Here is a 16,824-nt window from a genome sequence, read left to right as displayed (position 1 = left end):
AAAAAAAAAAAAAAAAAAAAAAAAAGAAACAGAAGAAAACAACTGGCGTTGACTAGAACCGGAAGTTACGAGGCCCTTTCGAACATATCAATAGTATAAGGATTTAATTGAAGTTAAACTTTAAATTTTAAACTGAACTCTTTTAACTTTATAAAATTAACAAATCAGTCCTCTCCATTTTGTTTCTGTAACTTACTCGTCATGAGCGGCCACAATTCCAAATACTTCTCGACGACGAAGCTCAAAGAAGAGCTTAATTCACAGTACAAGATCCTCTCTGTGATCCGCCATTTTTATGATTCTGATCTCCTCTCATTTATTCGTGTAGGTACATATATCTATTCAAAAAGATGGCTCCTCCCCTAGTTACATTGCTTTCGGCAGAACCTGAGATACAATATATGTTGCACTTCGTGGCATTAACCTCATTGTCCAAAACAGACTACTTATTATTGCCCATGAAATCAAGGTAGCTTGTCTTGATCCACTAGGCTCGCAGACTCTCAGAATAAGCAGTTGATATACTCTTATGTGTTGGTAAGGCTGTACCTGTACGCCTGTGAAGATGCAGAAGTTGGAGACCATGATAAAACTTGCTTCGGACAGAAACATAGAGATCAGGTAATCCTTACTACACTTTTATTATTCTGCTGTTTGTCCTAGTTTTGTGTGTTTGGTGCATATCATGGTGATTTGTGGAACATGCTAATGTAGCTTCTTCTGGAGTTCAAAGACTATGCCACGGAAGTAGATGTTGATTTTGTTCGCCAAGGCTGTTCGTGCAATAAGGAGGCCATCATAGTCATCAAAGATATATTTATAAGATATCCAAAACACGCAAGTCGATTTATCTTTCTGTGGCATTTTGAAGTTCTCTAACCCTCTTTAATCTTGATCATTCATAAGAACGTACAGGTACGAGTCCATAATTGCAACACTATGCGAGAGTGTAGACACATTGGATGAACCAGAAGCTAAGGTAATAAACAAATTTGTTTGTGTGGTGTAAAATAGCTGGAAGCTGCCAGAACCGTAGTAAATCTTATGTCAGTGATATCAAGGAAAGAGTATCAATCATAACTCATATGATTCACTCAATCACTATAATCACTCCTTCATATATTCTTCTTAATGATTATATAATCTTCACATTTATTGTTTGATTCATATAGCTCTACTATATAAAGCTATGTAACTCTCTTTATATCAAGAATACAATTTATACATTTCTCATAAGTTATTATGGTATCAGAGCAGGTTATTTGTGTGAGTTTTGATCCACCGATCAAACTCAAGATAAACACGTTTTCGTAGCTTATTTAAAATTTCACGTTTTTCGTTTTCTTCGTCTTTTATTTCAAGTTTTTTTTAATCTTTTTGTTCTCATTTGTTACGTTTCTTTTTACCAAGCCAAAGTGTTTCATGTAGTGATTTATAAAGCCAACGTTCCATTTCTTCTGCATCTCTAGTCCAGGTGTGCACACGTCCACTTTCTTCCGCAACTCCAGAGTTGATATGTGGTCAAGTCATTTATGACTCCATCAAGCTATATGCTTCCACACGACTAGTATAGTCGTCCGTGTCTAAATCAATCCAAGCTACAAGTCCGTCTCACAGTATGGTTCAAGCGCAATGCTTCTTCTTATCTCCTATCATATTTTTTTTAAGATGTCAATCTCAAGCCGCTGCTTCCGCTATCTTGGCTTCATCAACCCCTTGAGCTTGAGGGAGCGTATCAAGGAAAGAGTATCAATCATAACTCATATGATTCACTCAATCACTATAACCACTCCATCATATATTCTTCTTAATGATTATATGATCTTCACATTTATTGTTTGATTCATATAGCTCTACTATATAAAGCTATGTAACTCTCTTTATATCGAGAATACAATTTATACATTTCTCATAAGTTATTAAGTGAAACTCATACTCTTGCTATGTTGGAATTTTGATAGGCATTTATGATTTGGATCATTGGTGATATGCAAAAGGAGTCAACACTCGACTTTCTTGCCGCTTCAAACATGTTCTTCACGGAAGCCAAGAAGTGCTCGGTTGGTCAACCCGGTGTCAATATGTGCAGTCAAGACTCCAACCCCTGAGATAAGCTCCTCTTTTTTTTTTTTGTTAAGCCATCGAGATTCTCTGCAGACCTTGACTTTGAGTTTCTGTTCGGCTCTGTTTTTTAAAATTACAGTTTTCACTACCTTGTGCTGCTCTGCTCCTTAGCAGATGTATGCTTTATATTGTAAGTATTGTTTTCCTTTGTTGGTTAATAATATTCACATTTCAACAAAAAAAAAAAACCAAGTGATGAACGTTTTTTCTGTTTTCCCTCGATTAATATTAATACTGATTTAAATATTAAAAAAATTTGGAATTGTCATTTAAACTCTTTTATTAATATAAATAAATAAAGATTAAAGCATAACAAGCTAAAGAAAAACAACTTGAATGAAAAAAAAACATAAAAGACCAAACAATATCATTAGTTAGGCTAATGACTACATAATCTACTACCTTTTCTTATGAAACATTCCAGAATCGTTAAAACAATACCAGATAGATTTTTTATAACGTTATTCTTTGCGATCAAGGATTGTGGCACCGGCTTCATTGTTGACAATTCCTCATTGCACGTAACCATATTTTCCAATGTACCTCCGACTTTAAAGTTTACGCTGTCGTAATCCCTGGCTGCCAAAGCTTTCAGAGCATGATCATCCGAAAAAAGAGAAAGGTCATACAACTCTTCGCATAGTTTGATTGTCTGCAAATCCGTCGTGTTGCCTTCATACAACTTTATTTCCTTTAATACATCCGAAACGTTTCGAGACGTATAATTGATCAAAAAGTTGGCGAGACCAGTAAAATCCAACTTTGCAATCGTAGGGTTTGGTTTTAGAACCTCAAAACAGAGTGTAGAATCGACATATTTTTTATTGCAAATGGACTCGATCTCACCTTTTGTAACCATCATACTAAGTCTTGCATATGATGAAACAACATGAAGTAAAACAATAATAAAAAACAAAAAAAGTTATTTTTGATGTATGCAACCATCTTTCTTCTTATAACTTATCTTTTGATAGGGTCAATAAAAAAGTGGGACAACTTATGAGGATTTATATAAGGTATTCACAGATTTTCTTTGTTTTTCTTTCCTTTGTTGCCGTAGGTGCTAATAGACACTGTGCCATAATTAAATAGCAAAATTATGTGAAACTTGTGAAACTTGTGAAAATTTGAAGATTTTTACATTAATGGTAAAGGAAATAAAAATAACACAAATTTAGAAAGTTGTCTCTTTGGAACACTCACAAATTTGGAAAGTACCACCCAAAATTCTTCATAAACTTGTGGTTAAATTATTATTATTTTTTGCGTACTTAAAAAAGATCCGGTCCAAATTGGGAAATTCGAATTAGCCGATTCAATGTTCAAACCACCGGTTTAGGTGGGTCTTAATTAAATGAATCAAATTAATACTGATTTTGGTTTTTGAAGCCATCGAGATTCTCTGCAAGCCTGCCTTTGACTTTGAATTTTACAATAGTAACCAAGCGATGAACGTTCTTTTTGTTTTCCCTCACTGATATTTATACTGATTTAAATATTTTAAGAATGTGGAGTTGCACTTAAACTTTAATTTTTAGTTTCAAATAGTATATATGAAGAAATATATATTAAGTTTACATTGTTATGATTTTTGAATAATAATTAAAATTTTAATTTTTAATTTCAAATAGTTGGATAATCAAAAATTTTAGTATATTTTAGAAGATAAGTGAGGTTTAAAATAGTTCAACAACATAAACCTTAGTCATGACAAATATTTCTCTTACAGAAAAACAATATTATAATTAATTCAGATAATTGAATTTAGAATTACTTTATATTTTATTTTAACATGTGAAAAATCCTGGAATACTCTAGATTTCAAAAAATAAAAAAAAAAGAATTTTTTATGTAGGACCAATACAATGATCGGATGCTTTTATCATGAAGACATTTTGTAAATATTTTTGTGTGGACTTTAGAAACCATAAAAAGTTCTAATACATTTTTACCTACAAATATAATTATTTTCTATAAGAATATACAACCATAAAAAAATTCAATAAAAAAAAGTTAAGTATTTTATTTAATTATATATAAATAATTGATAAAGAAAAACAAATTGATAAAACATATATATTATTTCTCCAATTCTACAATTAGCTACCATAAATCATTATTTGTAATATCACATGTGTTATTGGTAATTTATATAAATTATTTCTATAGTTACCTTTTATTTTTAAATCTGATTAAAATAAATAACTAATAAACGTCAACAACCAATCAAAATATAACTTCTTAAAAAAACTTTACCTATTAACAATACATAAGAAAAAATCACTTAAGTGACTTCTCAATCAATATATAGTATGATTTATGTCCTTAAAACCAATGATAAATTTGGTTAATGTAAACATGAAAACATTTATTAGAAAATGGTAATCTAAGTAATTTTTCTCATAATTTTGTCAAATCATAAATCACACTTTTTCATTAATTTTTTATTTAGTGTTTAACATAAAACTTAAATGGATTAAACAAACCATTTCTTCATTTAAACATACTCATTTTAATTAAATCCGATTAATTAGTAAGAAAAAAATAATTTTTAAAATTTTAATATTACGAAATGTTGTTATTTTAGGCATATATACTTAATATTAATGTGAGATCCAATATTATATCAAAATAAAATATTTTTATTTGTATAAAACTAATTTTATTTTTGTATATTTTAAAAGTTTATTGTACCGCAAAATATACATCTCATTATTTTTAAATAATTTATCCTACTTGCAATTTACATTATATTTTCTATCTTTGACTTTAACAATTGTAGAACATGTCATTTTATTGATCTTTCTTACTCAGTTTATCACAATGTTTTAAAAACACATAAAACTAAATTAGTTCACGTTTATAGTAACACAAAAAATACATGCATCTCGACCAACAATATAAAAGAACCAAGAACGCAACAAACATATTTTATTATTCTTCCCTCCTGTTTTTTATGTTTCCTTTATCTTTTTTACTATTCAAAAAAAGCATGCTAATTTTATTATAATCAAAGCTATATGAATTATTTTAATAGAGTATTAGCTTTAGGAAAAGCATGTGAAAAATACTTTGATTAATTAAATTTTAAATGACTTACTATATCATAATTTTACCTGAATTATCATATAATATAATTTTAAGTGACTTACCATATTATAATTTTAATTTACCTGTTTATATTAATAGACTAATTAAATAATATTTCTTGATTTATATAATTATAAATGACTTACCATATAATTTTTATGATTTAAAACATAAAAATATTTTAATCATTTATAAAATTGATAACTTATCTATGATCACATTGTCATTTGAAAATAATGAGAATTTTTTTAAATTATATATTTGACTGTCTTGTATTCATTTAAAAATATATATATATATATAGTGAATGAGTGAGTTTCTAAAATTGATGAGTGAGTTTAATTAATATATTAGGTTTACATTAATTAGTTTTCTGGAATCTGTGATTTATTGTATTCACTACTAATATAAATATATTTAAAGCCGTTTTTGTGATTGTTTCTCTAATATCATATGTATTTAAATGTATATTATCAATTTATATAATGCAATCTATGATATTTAATTGTTTCTATAAATAAATTATATTAATTCATCTGTATTTAAGATGTTTAATTGTATGTTTGGAAACATATATTAGATTAGGTAATTCTAGGGTTGGTTTCTTTTTAAAAACTTTAATTAAATAAATAAAAAATTAAAAATCATCAACCAATCAAATTATAACAATTAATTAGAAAGATCTCATATGAGCGACATAAATCACTTAAGTGACTTCTCAATTAATATATAAGGGGATGAGAATTATCAATTTATATAAAGTGATTCTCTATGATATTTAATTGTTTCTATAAATAAATTATATTAATTTATCTATATTTAAGATGTTTAATTGTATATTTGGAAACATATATTAGATTAGGTAATTTTATGGTTGGTTTCCTTTTAAAAACTTTATTTAAATAAATAAAAAATTAAAAACAATCAACCAATCAAATTATAATAATTAACTGGAAAGCTCTCATATGAGCGACACGTCAGCAGAAATTACTTAAGTGACTTCTCAATTAATATATAGGGGATATATAAATAATGATTAAAGCATAAGGGTGTTATTGGGAGGTTGATTCATGAAGAGTTTGTGGATTTGAAAAGTTTATAGATTTTTGAAGAACTGGAAAGTTTTCATGGATTTTAACAAACAAGTGCATCCATATTTATAGAATTCATACAACTTTCATAGATTGTCATGGATTCATAATTACATTAATTTTTGTTATTGTTTATGTAAAATAATTATATAAGAATATTCTTCTAGAAAATTTTCATATAATATGTGAATGATGTGTTGAAAATATATTGAACGTTAACAATGAGGTATATAAATATACATAATATATCAATTTCTATGGTAATCAATCTTTGAAAGACATGTTATATATATATATATATATGAAAAATCTGGGTTTTGTTATTTTATACTCCCTCTGTTTCAAAATACTTGATGTTTTAAGTGAATGCACAAGAATTAAAGCACATTTTTTTTTCTAAAAAGTAACATTAAAAATATAAAATAAAACTAATTCAGTCAATCATAAAAACAACTATAAAACATCATTGGTGACACAGTTTTCTGTAAAACTAAAACTAATATAAAAATATCAAAACATCAAGTATTTTGAAACATTTTGAACTCTCCAAAATATCATCTATTTTGAAACGGAGAGAGTAATTTTTATGGTATTAACTTTTAGAAAGACATATTACATATATATGAAAATATGAATTTTGTTATTTTATATCAATTTCTATGGTATTAACTTTTTCAAATCCATGTCAGATGTGCTATAATGCCACCATTCAATCTCTTTTCTTATTATATATTTATGCCTTTTTATTGGTATAATAGATCTATAATTTTTATTGGACAATTTTTTTTTTTAATTTTTATGGTCCAAACTTTGAGAATATCATCTATAACTCTAGTATTTTGAAAGTAGTGATTGATAAGTTAAAATGTAAAGAATCATTGTTTCAATAACACAAAAGTTTAATAGAATTGCAAAATCTAAAAATACTCAACTTTTTGAACAACAAAAGATTCTATAATAAATTACAAAATCATTATACCAATAACTAAGGATTTAATGAGAATTATAAAATCATTACATCAATAACAAAAGATTTGATTAAGACTTTAGGAATCACTAAACCAATAAACAATAGAATCTTTAAATTCTTCAAGTTTTTGAAAGTTACTCTCCCACTAACTCCCCCTAAGAAAAACAACATGAATAATAATAAAAAAAAAATTAAAAACAAACAAATGTCATTAATTAGGCTAATGACTGCATAATCTACTTTCTTTTCTTATGAAGCATTCAAGAATCGTTAAAACAATGTTAGACAGATTTTCTATGACAGTATTCTTTGTGATCAAGGATTGTGGTACTGGCTTCAATGTTGACAATTCCTCATTGCATGTAATCATATTGTCCGAGGCAACTCCGGCATTAATGTTTACGGTGTCATAATCCTTGGCTGCCAAAGCTTTTAGAGCAAAGTCATCACGATAAAGAGAGCTTTCATACATCTCTTTGCATAATTTGATCGTCTGCCAATCCGTCGTGTTGGATTCATACAACTTTAATTGCTTCAACGTATCAGAAACGTTTCGAGACGTATAGTTGATCAGAAAGATGGCAAGGCCAATAAAATCCAACTTTGGATTTGGTTTTAGAACCTCAAAATAGAGTGTAGAATCGACATCTTTTCTGTTGCATATGGACTCGATCTCATCTTCTGTAACCATCATGCTAAATCTTGCATATGATGAGACAATGTTCAAAGCACCGGTTTGGGTCAGTCTTAATTACTATACTCTCAGCTGCTTTTGATGAACGTTCTTTTTGTTTTCCTTGGACTGATATTAATACTAATTTAAATATTAAAAAAAATTGGAATTGTCATTTAAACTCTTTTATTAATATAAATAAATAAAGATTAAAGCATAACAAGCTAAAGAAAAACAACTTGAATGAAAAAAAAACATAAAAGACCAAACAATATCATTAGTTAGGCTAATGACTACATAATCTACTACCTTTTCTTATGAAACATTCCAGAATCGTTAAAACAATACCAGATAGATTTTTTATAACGTTATTCTTTGCGATCAAGGATTGTGGCACCGGCTTCATTGTTGACAATTCCTCATTGCACGTAACCATATTTTCCAATGTACCTCCGACTTTAAAGTTTACGCTGTCGTAATCCCTGGCTGCCAAAGCTTTCAGAGCATGATCATCCGAAAAAAGAGAAAGGTCATACAACTCTTCGCATAGTTTGATTGTCTGCAAATCCGTCGTGTTGCCTTCATACAACTTTATTTCCTTTAATACATCCGAAACGTTTCGAGACGTATAATTGATCAAAAAGTTGGCGAGACCAGTAAAATCCAACTTTGCAATCGTAGGGTTTGGTTTTAGAACCTCAAAACAGAGTGTAGAATCGACATATTTTTTATTGCAAATGGACTCGATCTCACCTTTTGTAACCATCATACTAAGTCTTGCATATGATGAAACAACAAGAAGTAAAACAATAATAAAAAACAAAGAGAAGTTATTTTTGATGTATGCAACCATCTTTCTTCTTCTAACTTATTTTTTGATCGGGTCAATAAAAAAGTGGGACAACTTATGAGGATTTATATAAGGTCGACCGACTTAAAAATTTCCATTTTTTGGTCTAACGAATTAAATATGTACATATTCTTTGATTTTCTTTCCTTTGTTGCCGTAGGTGCTAATAGATAATGTGACATAATTAAATAGCAAAATTATGTGAAACTTGTGAAAATTTGCAGATTTACATTAATGTTAAGGGAAATAAAAATAACACAAATTTGGAAAGTATCTCGCAAAATTCTTCGTAAATTTGTGGTTAATTTAAGTTTGCTTTCCACTTTTTTGCGTAAACTTAAAAAAGACCCGGTCCAAATTGGAAAATTCGAATTAGCCAATTCAATGTTCAAACCACCGGTTCGGGTCGGTCTTAATTACTATATCCTCACCCGCCACCGCTGCTTTCGATTTAGCTAAAATGAGTTAAATCTTTTGTTGGATTCGATGATGGGAGGGAGATTTTGACCGTCGGAGGTTGGCAGCACTCCGACTCCGATTCATCGACACAGGCTAGCGACTATAAACATTTCCGGCGTGAATGTGAGTTCTCTCTCGAATTGAATTTTGATGATTTGGACCGGGTCTTTGTGGGTTTCTGGTTGCGGAGTAGCCACTTTAAGTCGTGTTGTTTCATTTTGATTATGGGTTTTAGGGTCATGAGAAGGATAGTGTAAATGATTGTTGTATTGGGTCAAGTTTTCTGATGAATTAATAATGCCTCTCTCTCTCTCTCTGTTGCTTGTTCTCTAATATTGAAGATGAATCTGTTGCTTGGACGGCGTCGTTTGTAGCAAACTCCGAATTTGACCTGCCTGCAAGGTTGATTGAGTCACTTTAGATACATGTCAAGGAGTTTCACGTGAGAATGTATTATTTTTAGTTTAATTGGCTAAGGCCATCATTTCTCTCTAGCATATATAGACCAAGATGTGATCTCATCCTTTGCTAATTTATCTTTGTTGTGTGGGTTGACGATCTATTTTCCCCTGAGAAGTATCATATATCACTAGATACAAACAGACTTTTGACCCCGTTCTATTTCCTCACCAAATTAAAGTTCGAATCCTATATCCCCCAATTCGAAAAATCGAGTTCTTTTCCCCCATACCGTCGAATTTAAACATTGCAATACACATAGGTTTGAATTAACGCCGGTTTACTGTTGATCATTTAACCGTAATCTATTTTTGCCCAACAAAAACCGCGATTTAACCGAAAAGATCCGTTTAAGATCCGATTAAAACCTGATTAAAACCCGATTATAACCCAATTGTTATTGGTTTAACCCGAATACATAAACCCCCAAATCCCCAGTGTTCTTCATCGACAAACAAACCCTAGAAAGATTTACTGGCCGACTTCAGTTGATTACAAGTAGAAACAATGGAGACAGTCGGTGAAAGCACGATTCCTTCACTTAGGGATAAATCAGACGATGAAGAAGAGATGGAGAGACACGCTTTCCGGGTTGAAGAAGATGTAGCTGCATTCATCAACGAACCTCCCATCCGGCATAACATCTATCCCGATACCGAGACTGATAGTGATACAGATGAGGAGAAAGATGGTGAGGAGCAACAGATGAAACGACAGAGGACAAGAGAGCGTTATCGAATTAAAAGAGGTGACGGGAATCTCTTCGAGGGCCAAGTATTCTTCAATGGAGTTGCATTCAAAGAGGCGGTATTGGACTACGCTCTGAAGACTGGTCACAATATCAAGCAGTATAGGTATGACAAAACCAAACTTGGTTTTAGTTGTGTTGGTCGGAATGTAGATTCACACTGTCAGTGGCGTGTTTATTGCTCGAGTAAAGGAGAACCAGAGAGATGGTATGTTAAAGTGTACAAGAACGAACACAGTTGTGTTCCAAATGGAGAATGTGAGATGCTTAAGGTCCCTGTGATAGCTTGGTTGTTTGTTGATAAGATAAGAGAAGAACCAAAATATTTCATGCCAATGAAGATAGAAGAACTGATCAAGGAGAGGTGGAAGATCACGGTTTCTAGAGCACAATGTCAAGCTGCCCGAAATAAAGCAATGGGGTGGATTGAGAAGGAGTATGATACTCAGTTTGCTCGAATCCGAGACTATGCTGCCGAGATTCTCGAGTCAAATATCAACTCTTCGGTGGAAGTCGAGACCAAGAGAAATGAGGAAGGAAAAGATGTGTTCGACCGTTTCTATGTGTGTTTCGATGTGCTTAGGAGATCATGGAAAGCTACGTGTAGACCTCTTATTAGGATGGATGGCACATTCTTAAGAGGGAAAACTAAAGGACAGTTGTTAGTGGCTCTTGGTCGAGATGGGGATAATTCAATCTACCCCACTGCTTGGGCAGTTGTTCAAGTGGAAAACACTTCAAATTGGGTGTGGTTTGTGAAGCATATCAAGACAGACTTGGGTTTAGGAGATGGTGATGGATATATTATGGTCTCGGATCGTCAGAAGGTAAGTTTTGATTTTCATGTAAATTTTTTTAAAAAATATTAAATTTTTTTTTTTATGTTTGTGTGTGGTCGGTTTCAGGGACTGATCAAGGCAGTTCAGTTGGAGCTTACGAAGATGGAGCATAGAATGTGTGTTCGACACATTTATGGAAACGTGAAAGCTAAACATGGAAAGAAGAGCGACATGAAGCCATATATTTGGCAACTTGCTTGGAGCTACAATGAGGCGGAGTACAAGCAGAATCTAGATAGGCTGTTCAACTACGACTCTGAGGTGTATGCAGATGTGATGAAGACGAAACCAATGACTTGGGTTAGAGCTTTCTTCAAATTGGGGAATTATTGTGAGGACGTTGAGAACAACTCAACTGAATCTTTCAACGCCTCCATCGTTTGTGCCCGTGAAAAGCCAATGGTACCAATGTTGGATACCATTGCACCTCTTGCAATGGTGCGTATCGCTTCTAGATATCTGATTGCTCAAGACCACAAGAGCATATGCACACCTTATGTGGTTGATATACTCGCTTTGGAGCACAAAAAGGCATCAGAGTGTACTATTTATAGAAGCACAAATGGTATGTGGTTGGTGAATGTTGACTCATGTTCTTACCGTGTCAATTTGGAGAGGCGAACATGCACGTGTATGAAGTGGGATATCACTGGGATCCTTTGTGAACATGGATACGGTGTCATCTTGGATAGGAAACTAGAGGCTGAGGATTTTGTGTGTCACTGGTTTTGGACGACGGTGTGGAGGAGGACATACGAAGAGGGCATAACACCATTGAGAGGAGCACGATTTTGGCCAACTTCTGCAGCCCCTGAAGTGCATCCAGCTCCTGAGCCAGACCAGCCTGGTCGCAAAAAGAAGAAAGACAACAAAATGAAAAAGGGCAAACATGAGTCTCCTGTGAAGAAGAAACCGAAGGCGTTGAAGCGCATTATGCATTGTGGACTTTGTGGTGCGCCTAACCACAATATTCGTTTTCATAAGGAGGGACCCCATAAGAAGGTATGATTCATTTTTCCTATCCTCTATATGGTTCTCCTTTCATAACTTACATAAGACTTTTTTTTAATCTTTATAGGCTCCACAAGCTGAACCATCTCAAACCTTTGCCAGTCAAGGTGAATCCCCTCAAGCTTGATGTTATTTATCGGTAACTACAGTAGGACAGGAAGTGCAAGAAGTATTTTTTGGGTTGTGTCTTCTCTCCTTTTCGGCTTATTTTGTTGTCATCTTCATGTATGATGAACAAGAATCCTTCTACTTATTTTGGTGTTTTCTTCTTTATGTAAGGACATGACTCGATCATGTAGGTTATAACCAAGAATTTTTCGGATTTGTTTGTGTTGTCATCATGTTTTAGTACCATTCTCATGTATGAAAATACCAAAAATTTCATTAAACAACATAAAAAGTCAAGTACAAGAACATACTACTTCATAGCATTAAACAACATTTATCGAAATGAAATCCATCACACAAGCTTAATGATGACAAACCCAACAATACAAGCTATTACAACACCAGCACACATCTTTTTCATGCTCCATTTCGCTTCCATTAACACTTCATCCATCTTGTCGAAAAGCTCTGTCTTTAGCTTCATCTCCATCTTCTCAAATACCTTCTTCTCACCTTCTCCTCGTTCCATCATAAATTCTTTCACCAATTATTCAAGATTACTCATTTTGTTCTTCAGAACATTAATCTCTTCTAACAATGCCTCATCCACCCACTTGAAGAAATGATTATCATTCTCTAGCTAAAATCGATCGACCAAGTTAGAATCTGAGTTATTGCACAATCAAATCAATAAGAGTAAGCATTACCTTTTTTGAAACAGCATAAGAACACCTATGGTAACGACGATACGGATTATTGTCTGATCTTGACATCAAAGTCGAGATTTCATATCCGCACCAACACTATTTTGGGACACCCACGACCCTTTTCCTTGAACGCACCATTGACGACCCACTTGAAGCTCCAGAAACATCACTCATCTTTCAATTTCTCTTATCTCTCCCACAAATCAATTTCCCCAATTCGATTTTGTTAGAGTTCGTTACTTTACTTGTTTTAGGAATCAGGGTTTTTAAAGACTAGGGTCGGGTTTTCAACTGGGTTTGGTTATGTTTAAAATGGGTTTATTTTGGTTCCATACTGGGTCACCCAAGTAAACCATTAAATTCGACGGTATGGGGGAAAAGAACTCGATCTTTCGAATTGGGGGATATGGGATTCGAACTTTAGGGAAATAGAACGGGGTCAAAAGTCTGTGTGTATCTAGTGATATATGATACTTCTCAGGGGGAAATAGATCGTCAACCCTTGTTGTGTTCTCATCCTTTGCTTCATTTCAAGATGTGTGATATTTGTTACTTCCACTTATACTTACGTTTCATTATGTTCTTGTAAGACACATTTGTAAGGAAATGATTCTCACTTAGTTATTGTATCTGTACTAAAGATACATCTCTGATTTTCTCCTTTTTCTCTGAATCTCTGATGGGCATTTGGTTTCTTCAGTTTCCAACTAAGTACTATTTCTATGGCTTGAGTCCAAGTTTTCTTACCACGACATTAGTTATGCTTTGACAACATTGGTTGGTCACATTCTGTTTACAGATTACTTTACAACTAAGTATTTATATGGCTTGGGTCCAAGTTTTCTTACCACAACATTAGTTATGCTTTGACAAACATGTACCACAACATTAGTTATGCTTTGACAAACATGTACTCGATCAAACAAACAACACGAACGATGATATGCTGTTATATATCAACCACCAAGTCATTTATATTTAAATAATAACCTAATAAGTCATCAATTAAAGTACGAATAATCACAACTCCAGTAGAATTCAGCCACAACTAAGCATATATTGTAAACAATTAAAGTAAGCATATTATAAGCATATATCCTTATACTATAAAGTAACCAGAGACCGGTTTCATACGGAACTCCAGTAGTATTCAGCCACAACTCCCCATGTATCAGTTGACCAACTGTAAACCGTTCAGCTTCCTTTGGATCTTGTATTGCCCTAAATCCTTTCCATGTCACACGTTCACTTGTGTTTGCTCCAGGACCATAGTTATCAAACTCCCCATAGTATATAGAAGGTGAAGGTTCTTTGCCGATGTCCCATGGATACCAACCAGCAGGGTCGATATGATCATCTATGAATGACTCCATAACAACTACCGTTGACATAACACCCCAAGGACGACCCAAATACGTCTTCACTGTTGACTTGATAGGAGCAAGATCGGCACTTGCGGTTATGTTGCACCGCTGTAATGTAAATGCTGAGTTTTCGCTTGGGTTGTCGCGGTTCTGAGCCGTCACCATATTGCTCTGTCCTTGATCTGGCTTTCGTGCCACTATTTGACAGTACTGGAACACAGCCGATGCATGCCCGAATATAAAATCAACTGTTCCGGTGATGTAGCTCTCGCGGTATAACTGGCTTCCACTAAAAGCGTAGAGAGTGTCTTGATAACCGTCGATGCGGCAGCGATATATGACGGCTCTTTCAGCACTCACACGTAGTGCTACGGCCTGAGACTTTGAGGGCCCCGCAGTGTTCTGAAAGCAGAGATCTTGAGCCACAAATCCGTCTCCATTAACGGCTGCAGAACAAAAATCCAAACAAAAATCAAAAATTGCATATGAAGAATGGTTTGGCTAAAAAGGACAGGGAAAAGGAACAATACCAACTGTGGCAGAGGAGAATGTTTTAACACCGTCTTTCTTGTTAAGACTCCCAGTGAGTATGGTCGAATCCTGGCCATCTCCAACAAAGGTGATGTTTGTTTTTGTAACACCAATCTCAACAATCTCCGAGTAAACCCCTTGTTTGATGTAGATGATAAATCGCTTGGGGCTATTCTCCGGAGCAGCTCCAACCGCCTCCTTTACGGTCACATAGTCACCAGAACCATCTTTTGCCACGACAAGGTTGGCGTTCATCTTGAGTACCTACAGAGTAGTTTCACAAAGAAACAATTATAAGTTTGATCAGCTAGTCAAAGTCAATTGAAGCATCTGTTATCAGACTTCAACACAAATCTACTATTGACAAAATTTTCAAAACATATTACCACATAAGTTTATCATGCATGATCAAATCAAATGGAACAGGTTATGGCAGTATCTCAAAACAATAACCAGTTTGATCAGCTAGTTAAAGTCAATAGAAGCAGAACAACCAAAATTGAAGATTTATCTGTCGAGGAAAATTTCAAAACATACTACCACATCATTTTTACTTTGCATGATGATTATATTGATAATATTAAAATCTCCCCTGCAAGATCAAATCCAGTGAAACAGGTTATGGCAGTATCTCATAAACAATAACTCTTAATGACTCTCCTGATGTACTACTGTGGAACACTAATGGGTTTATAAATCTCATCAGAGATACAAGACCAACTGTCTTAAGGAACAAGATTATCTAGTTGAAAAGAGGCATATTGCAGCTCGACTCTCCACAATAGCAGTTGACGCTCGATCTTGAGTAAAGAGGCTTAGCCAAAACGTGAAACATCAACAACTTGTTACCTCTGTGAGTGCAACAACAAGCGCTTATACAACAAACTTAAATCAGTTTTGTGTTCTACTAGTGCTTATACAATGAGCTTAGTGTAATATAAATTCGTACCTCAAGTATACCGTGAACTAGTTAGTGACCTCAGCTTTGACTCCTACTTGTTGAAAATTTAAGTTTTGCGTATTAATGTTTAATGAACTTAAAACTTATAAGTAACTTCAATTACAGTTTTTTAATGAAAAATTGAATAAGAAATAAGTTAAATTTTAATATACGAAAAAGTTATAGTTTTATGAAGTCACTGAGAAAGCGATGTACAACTAATAAACAAGTCTTTACCCTTTTTAGTTAATTAATTACCAAAACTATCACACTGCTCTGATTTTCTTTGCTTTGTCTTCAAGCTCATAAAAACACAGAGTTCCTAGTTTTCAGAGATTATCAAGAAGCAAAGGAGAAGACATTGAAACAAAGACAAGACAGACAGATATGGCGAGAAACAGTTTGCTTTGAAAGGAATTTTTATGTGATACAATAACATATTCGTCGGTTCTTTATAATGGGCCTAGACTCTCTATAATTTGCCCTCGTCATTGACGAAAAAAAATTCTTAATGGCTTCCAAGTTTTTTTTTTTTTTGTAAAATGGCCACGAGAAATCTCATATCAAAACGAGCAGAAGAAACTCAATTCATTAGCACATCACACATGGAAGGGTTTATTAATATGTAGAATAAGATCATTTTATTACCTTGGAAGCGTGGAGTGTGTTCTTCTCGATCCATGAAGGAAATTCATCGACCGCCAAAGCTAAGCAACTTGTGAAGATCATGAGAAAGATTAAGGGTTTGGCGCTTAAGAACATCTCTTTTGAGAGAATAAGAAGTGGAAATGTGAAAGATGAAGGGTTTGGTACTTACACATATATATAGTAGCATAGGTTATACTATACCTGTATATAAC

At 33.2% G+C, this 16,824-nt stretch overlaps 5 protein-coding genes and 1 pseudogene across 5 annotated transcripts; 2 read left to right on the top strand and 4 right to left on the bottom strand.

Moving 5' to 3' along the window:
- Positions 1-350: 350 nt before the first annotated feature.
- On the top strand, positions 351-2,108 carry LOC106331238 (beta-adaptin-like protein C). The gene is made up of 5 exons (XM_013769553.1): positions 351-469; positions 543-621; positions 715-779; positions 916-979; positions 1,962-2,108. The coding sequence occupies exons 1-5, from the start codon at positions 351-353 to the stop codon at positions 2,106-2,108; spliced, it is 474 nt and encodes a 157-aa protein (XP_013625007.1).
- A 395-nt stretch (positions 2,109-2,503) lies between these two features.
- Positions 2,504-3,069, bottom strand: LOC106331233 (annotated as a pseudogene).
- Positions 3,070-7,495: 4,426 nt separating this feature from the next.
- LOC106331228 lies at positions 7,496-8,226 on the bottom strand. Its single transcript, XM_013769546.1, has 2 exons — positions 8,219-8,226; positions 7,496-8,021 (listed from the first exon to the last, which is right to left on the bottom strand). The coding sequence occupies exons 1-2, from the start codon at positions 8,224-8,226 to the stop codon at positions 7,496-7,498; spliced, it is 534 nt and encodes a 177-aa protein (XP_013625000.1).
- Positions 8,227-8,234: 8 nt separating this feature from the next.
- LOC106331222 lies at positions 8,235-8,801 on the bottom strand. Its single transcript, XM_013769541.1, has one exon. The coding sequence runs from the start codon at positions 8,799-8,801 to the stop codon at positions 8,235-8,237; it is 567 nt and encodes a 188-aa protein (XP_013624995.1).
- A 1,422-nt stretch (positions 8,802-10,223) lies between these two features.
- On the top strand, positions 10,224-12,441 carry LOC106331213. Its single transcript, XM_013769533.1, has 3 exons — positions 10,224-11,291; positions 11,370-12,305; positions 12,382-12,441. The coding sequence occupies exons 1-3, from the start codon at positions 10,224-10,226 to the stop codon at positions 12,439-12,441; spliced, it is 2,064 nt and encodes a 687-aa protein (XP_013624987.1).
- A 333-nt stretch (positions 12,442-12,774) lies between these two features.
- LOC106331205 (probable pectinesterase 56) lies at positions 12,775-16,726 on the bottom strand. Its single transcript, XM_013769528.1, has 4 exons — positions 16,613-16,726; positions 15,024-15,288; positions 14,253-14,939; positions 12,775-12,959 (listed from the first exon to the last, which is right to left on the bottom strand). Exons 1-4 carry the CDS (start codon positions 16,724-16,726, stop codon positions 12,775-12,777), a joined length of 1,251 nt encoding a protein of 416 aa, XP_013624982.1.
- Between the last annotated feature and the right edge of the window lie 98 nt (positions 16,727-16,824).

This window comes from Brassica oleracea, chromosome C1, assembly GCF_000695525.1.
Source record: "Brassica oleracea var. oleracea cultivar TO1000 chromosome C1, BOL, whole genome shotgun sequence".
NCBI lineage: Eukaryota > Viridiplantae > Streptophyta > Magnoliopsida > Brassicales > Brassicaceae > Brassica > Brassica oleracea.
This window is presented reverse-complemented; position numbering and strand designations above follow the sequence as displayed.

Excerpts from the sequence above, each read along its gene's own strand:
- LOC106331238 (XM_013769553.1), top strand. The coding sequence starts at position 351 with ATGGCTCCTCCCCTAGTTACATTGCTTTCGGCAGAACCTGAGATACAA. Across the intron at positions 470-542 it reads TTATTGCCCATGAAATCAAG|GCTGTACCTGTACGCCTGTG; the intron begins GTAGCTTGTCTT and ends TGTGTTGGTAAG. Across the intron at positions 780-915 it reads TTTGTTCGCCAAGGCTGTTC|GTACGAGTCCATAATTGCAA; the intron begins GTGCAATAAGGA and ends AAGAACGTACAG.
- LOC106331222 (XM_013769541.1), bottom strand. The coding sequence starts at position 8,801 with ATGGTTGCATACATCAAAAATAACTTCTCTTTGTTTTTTATTATTGTT.
- LOC106331213 (XM_013769533.1), top strand. The coding sequence starts at position 10,224 with ATGGAGACAGTCGGTGAAAGCACGATTCCTTCACTTAGGGATAAATCA. Across the intron at positions 11,292-11,369 it reads TGGTCTCGGATCGTCAGAAG|GGACTGATCAAGGCAGTTCA; the intron begins GTAAGTTTTGAT and ends GGTCGGTTTCAG. Across the intron at positions 12,306-12,381 it reads AGGAGGGACCCCATAAGAAG|GCTCCACAAGCTGAACCATC; the intron begins GTATGATTCATT and ends TAATCTTTATAG.
- LOC106331205 (XM_013769528.1), bottom strand. The coding sequence starts at position 16,726 with ATGTTCTTAAGCGCCAAACCCTTAATCTTTCTCATGATCTTCACAAGT. Across the intron at positions 15,289-16,612 it reads ACACACTCCACGCTTCCAAG|GTACTCAAGATGAACGCCAA; the intron begins GTAATAAAATGA and ends ACTACTCTGTAG. Across the intron at positions 14,940-15,023 it reads ATTCTCCTCTGCCACAGTTG|CCGTTAATGGAGACGGATTT; the intron begins GTATTGTTCCTT and ends TTTGTTCTGCAG.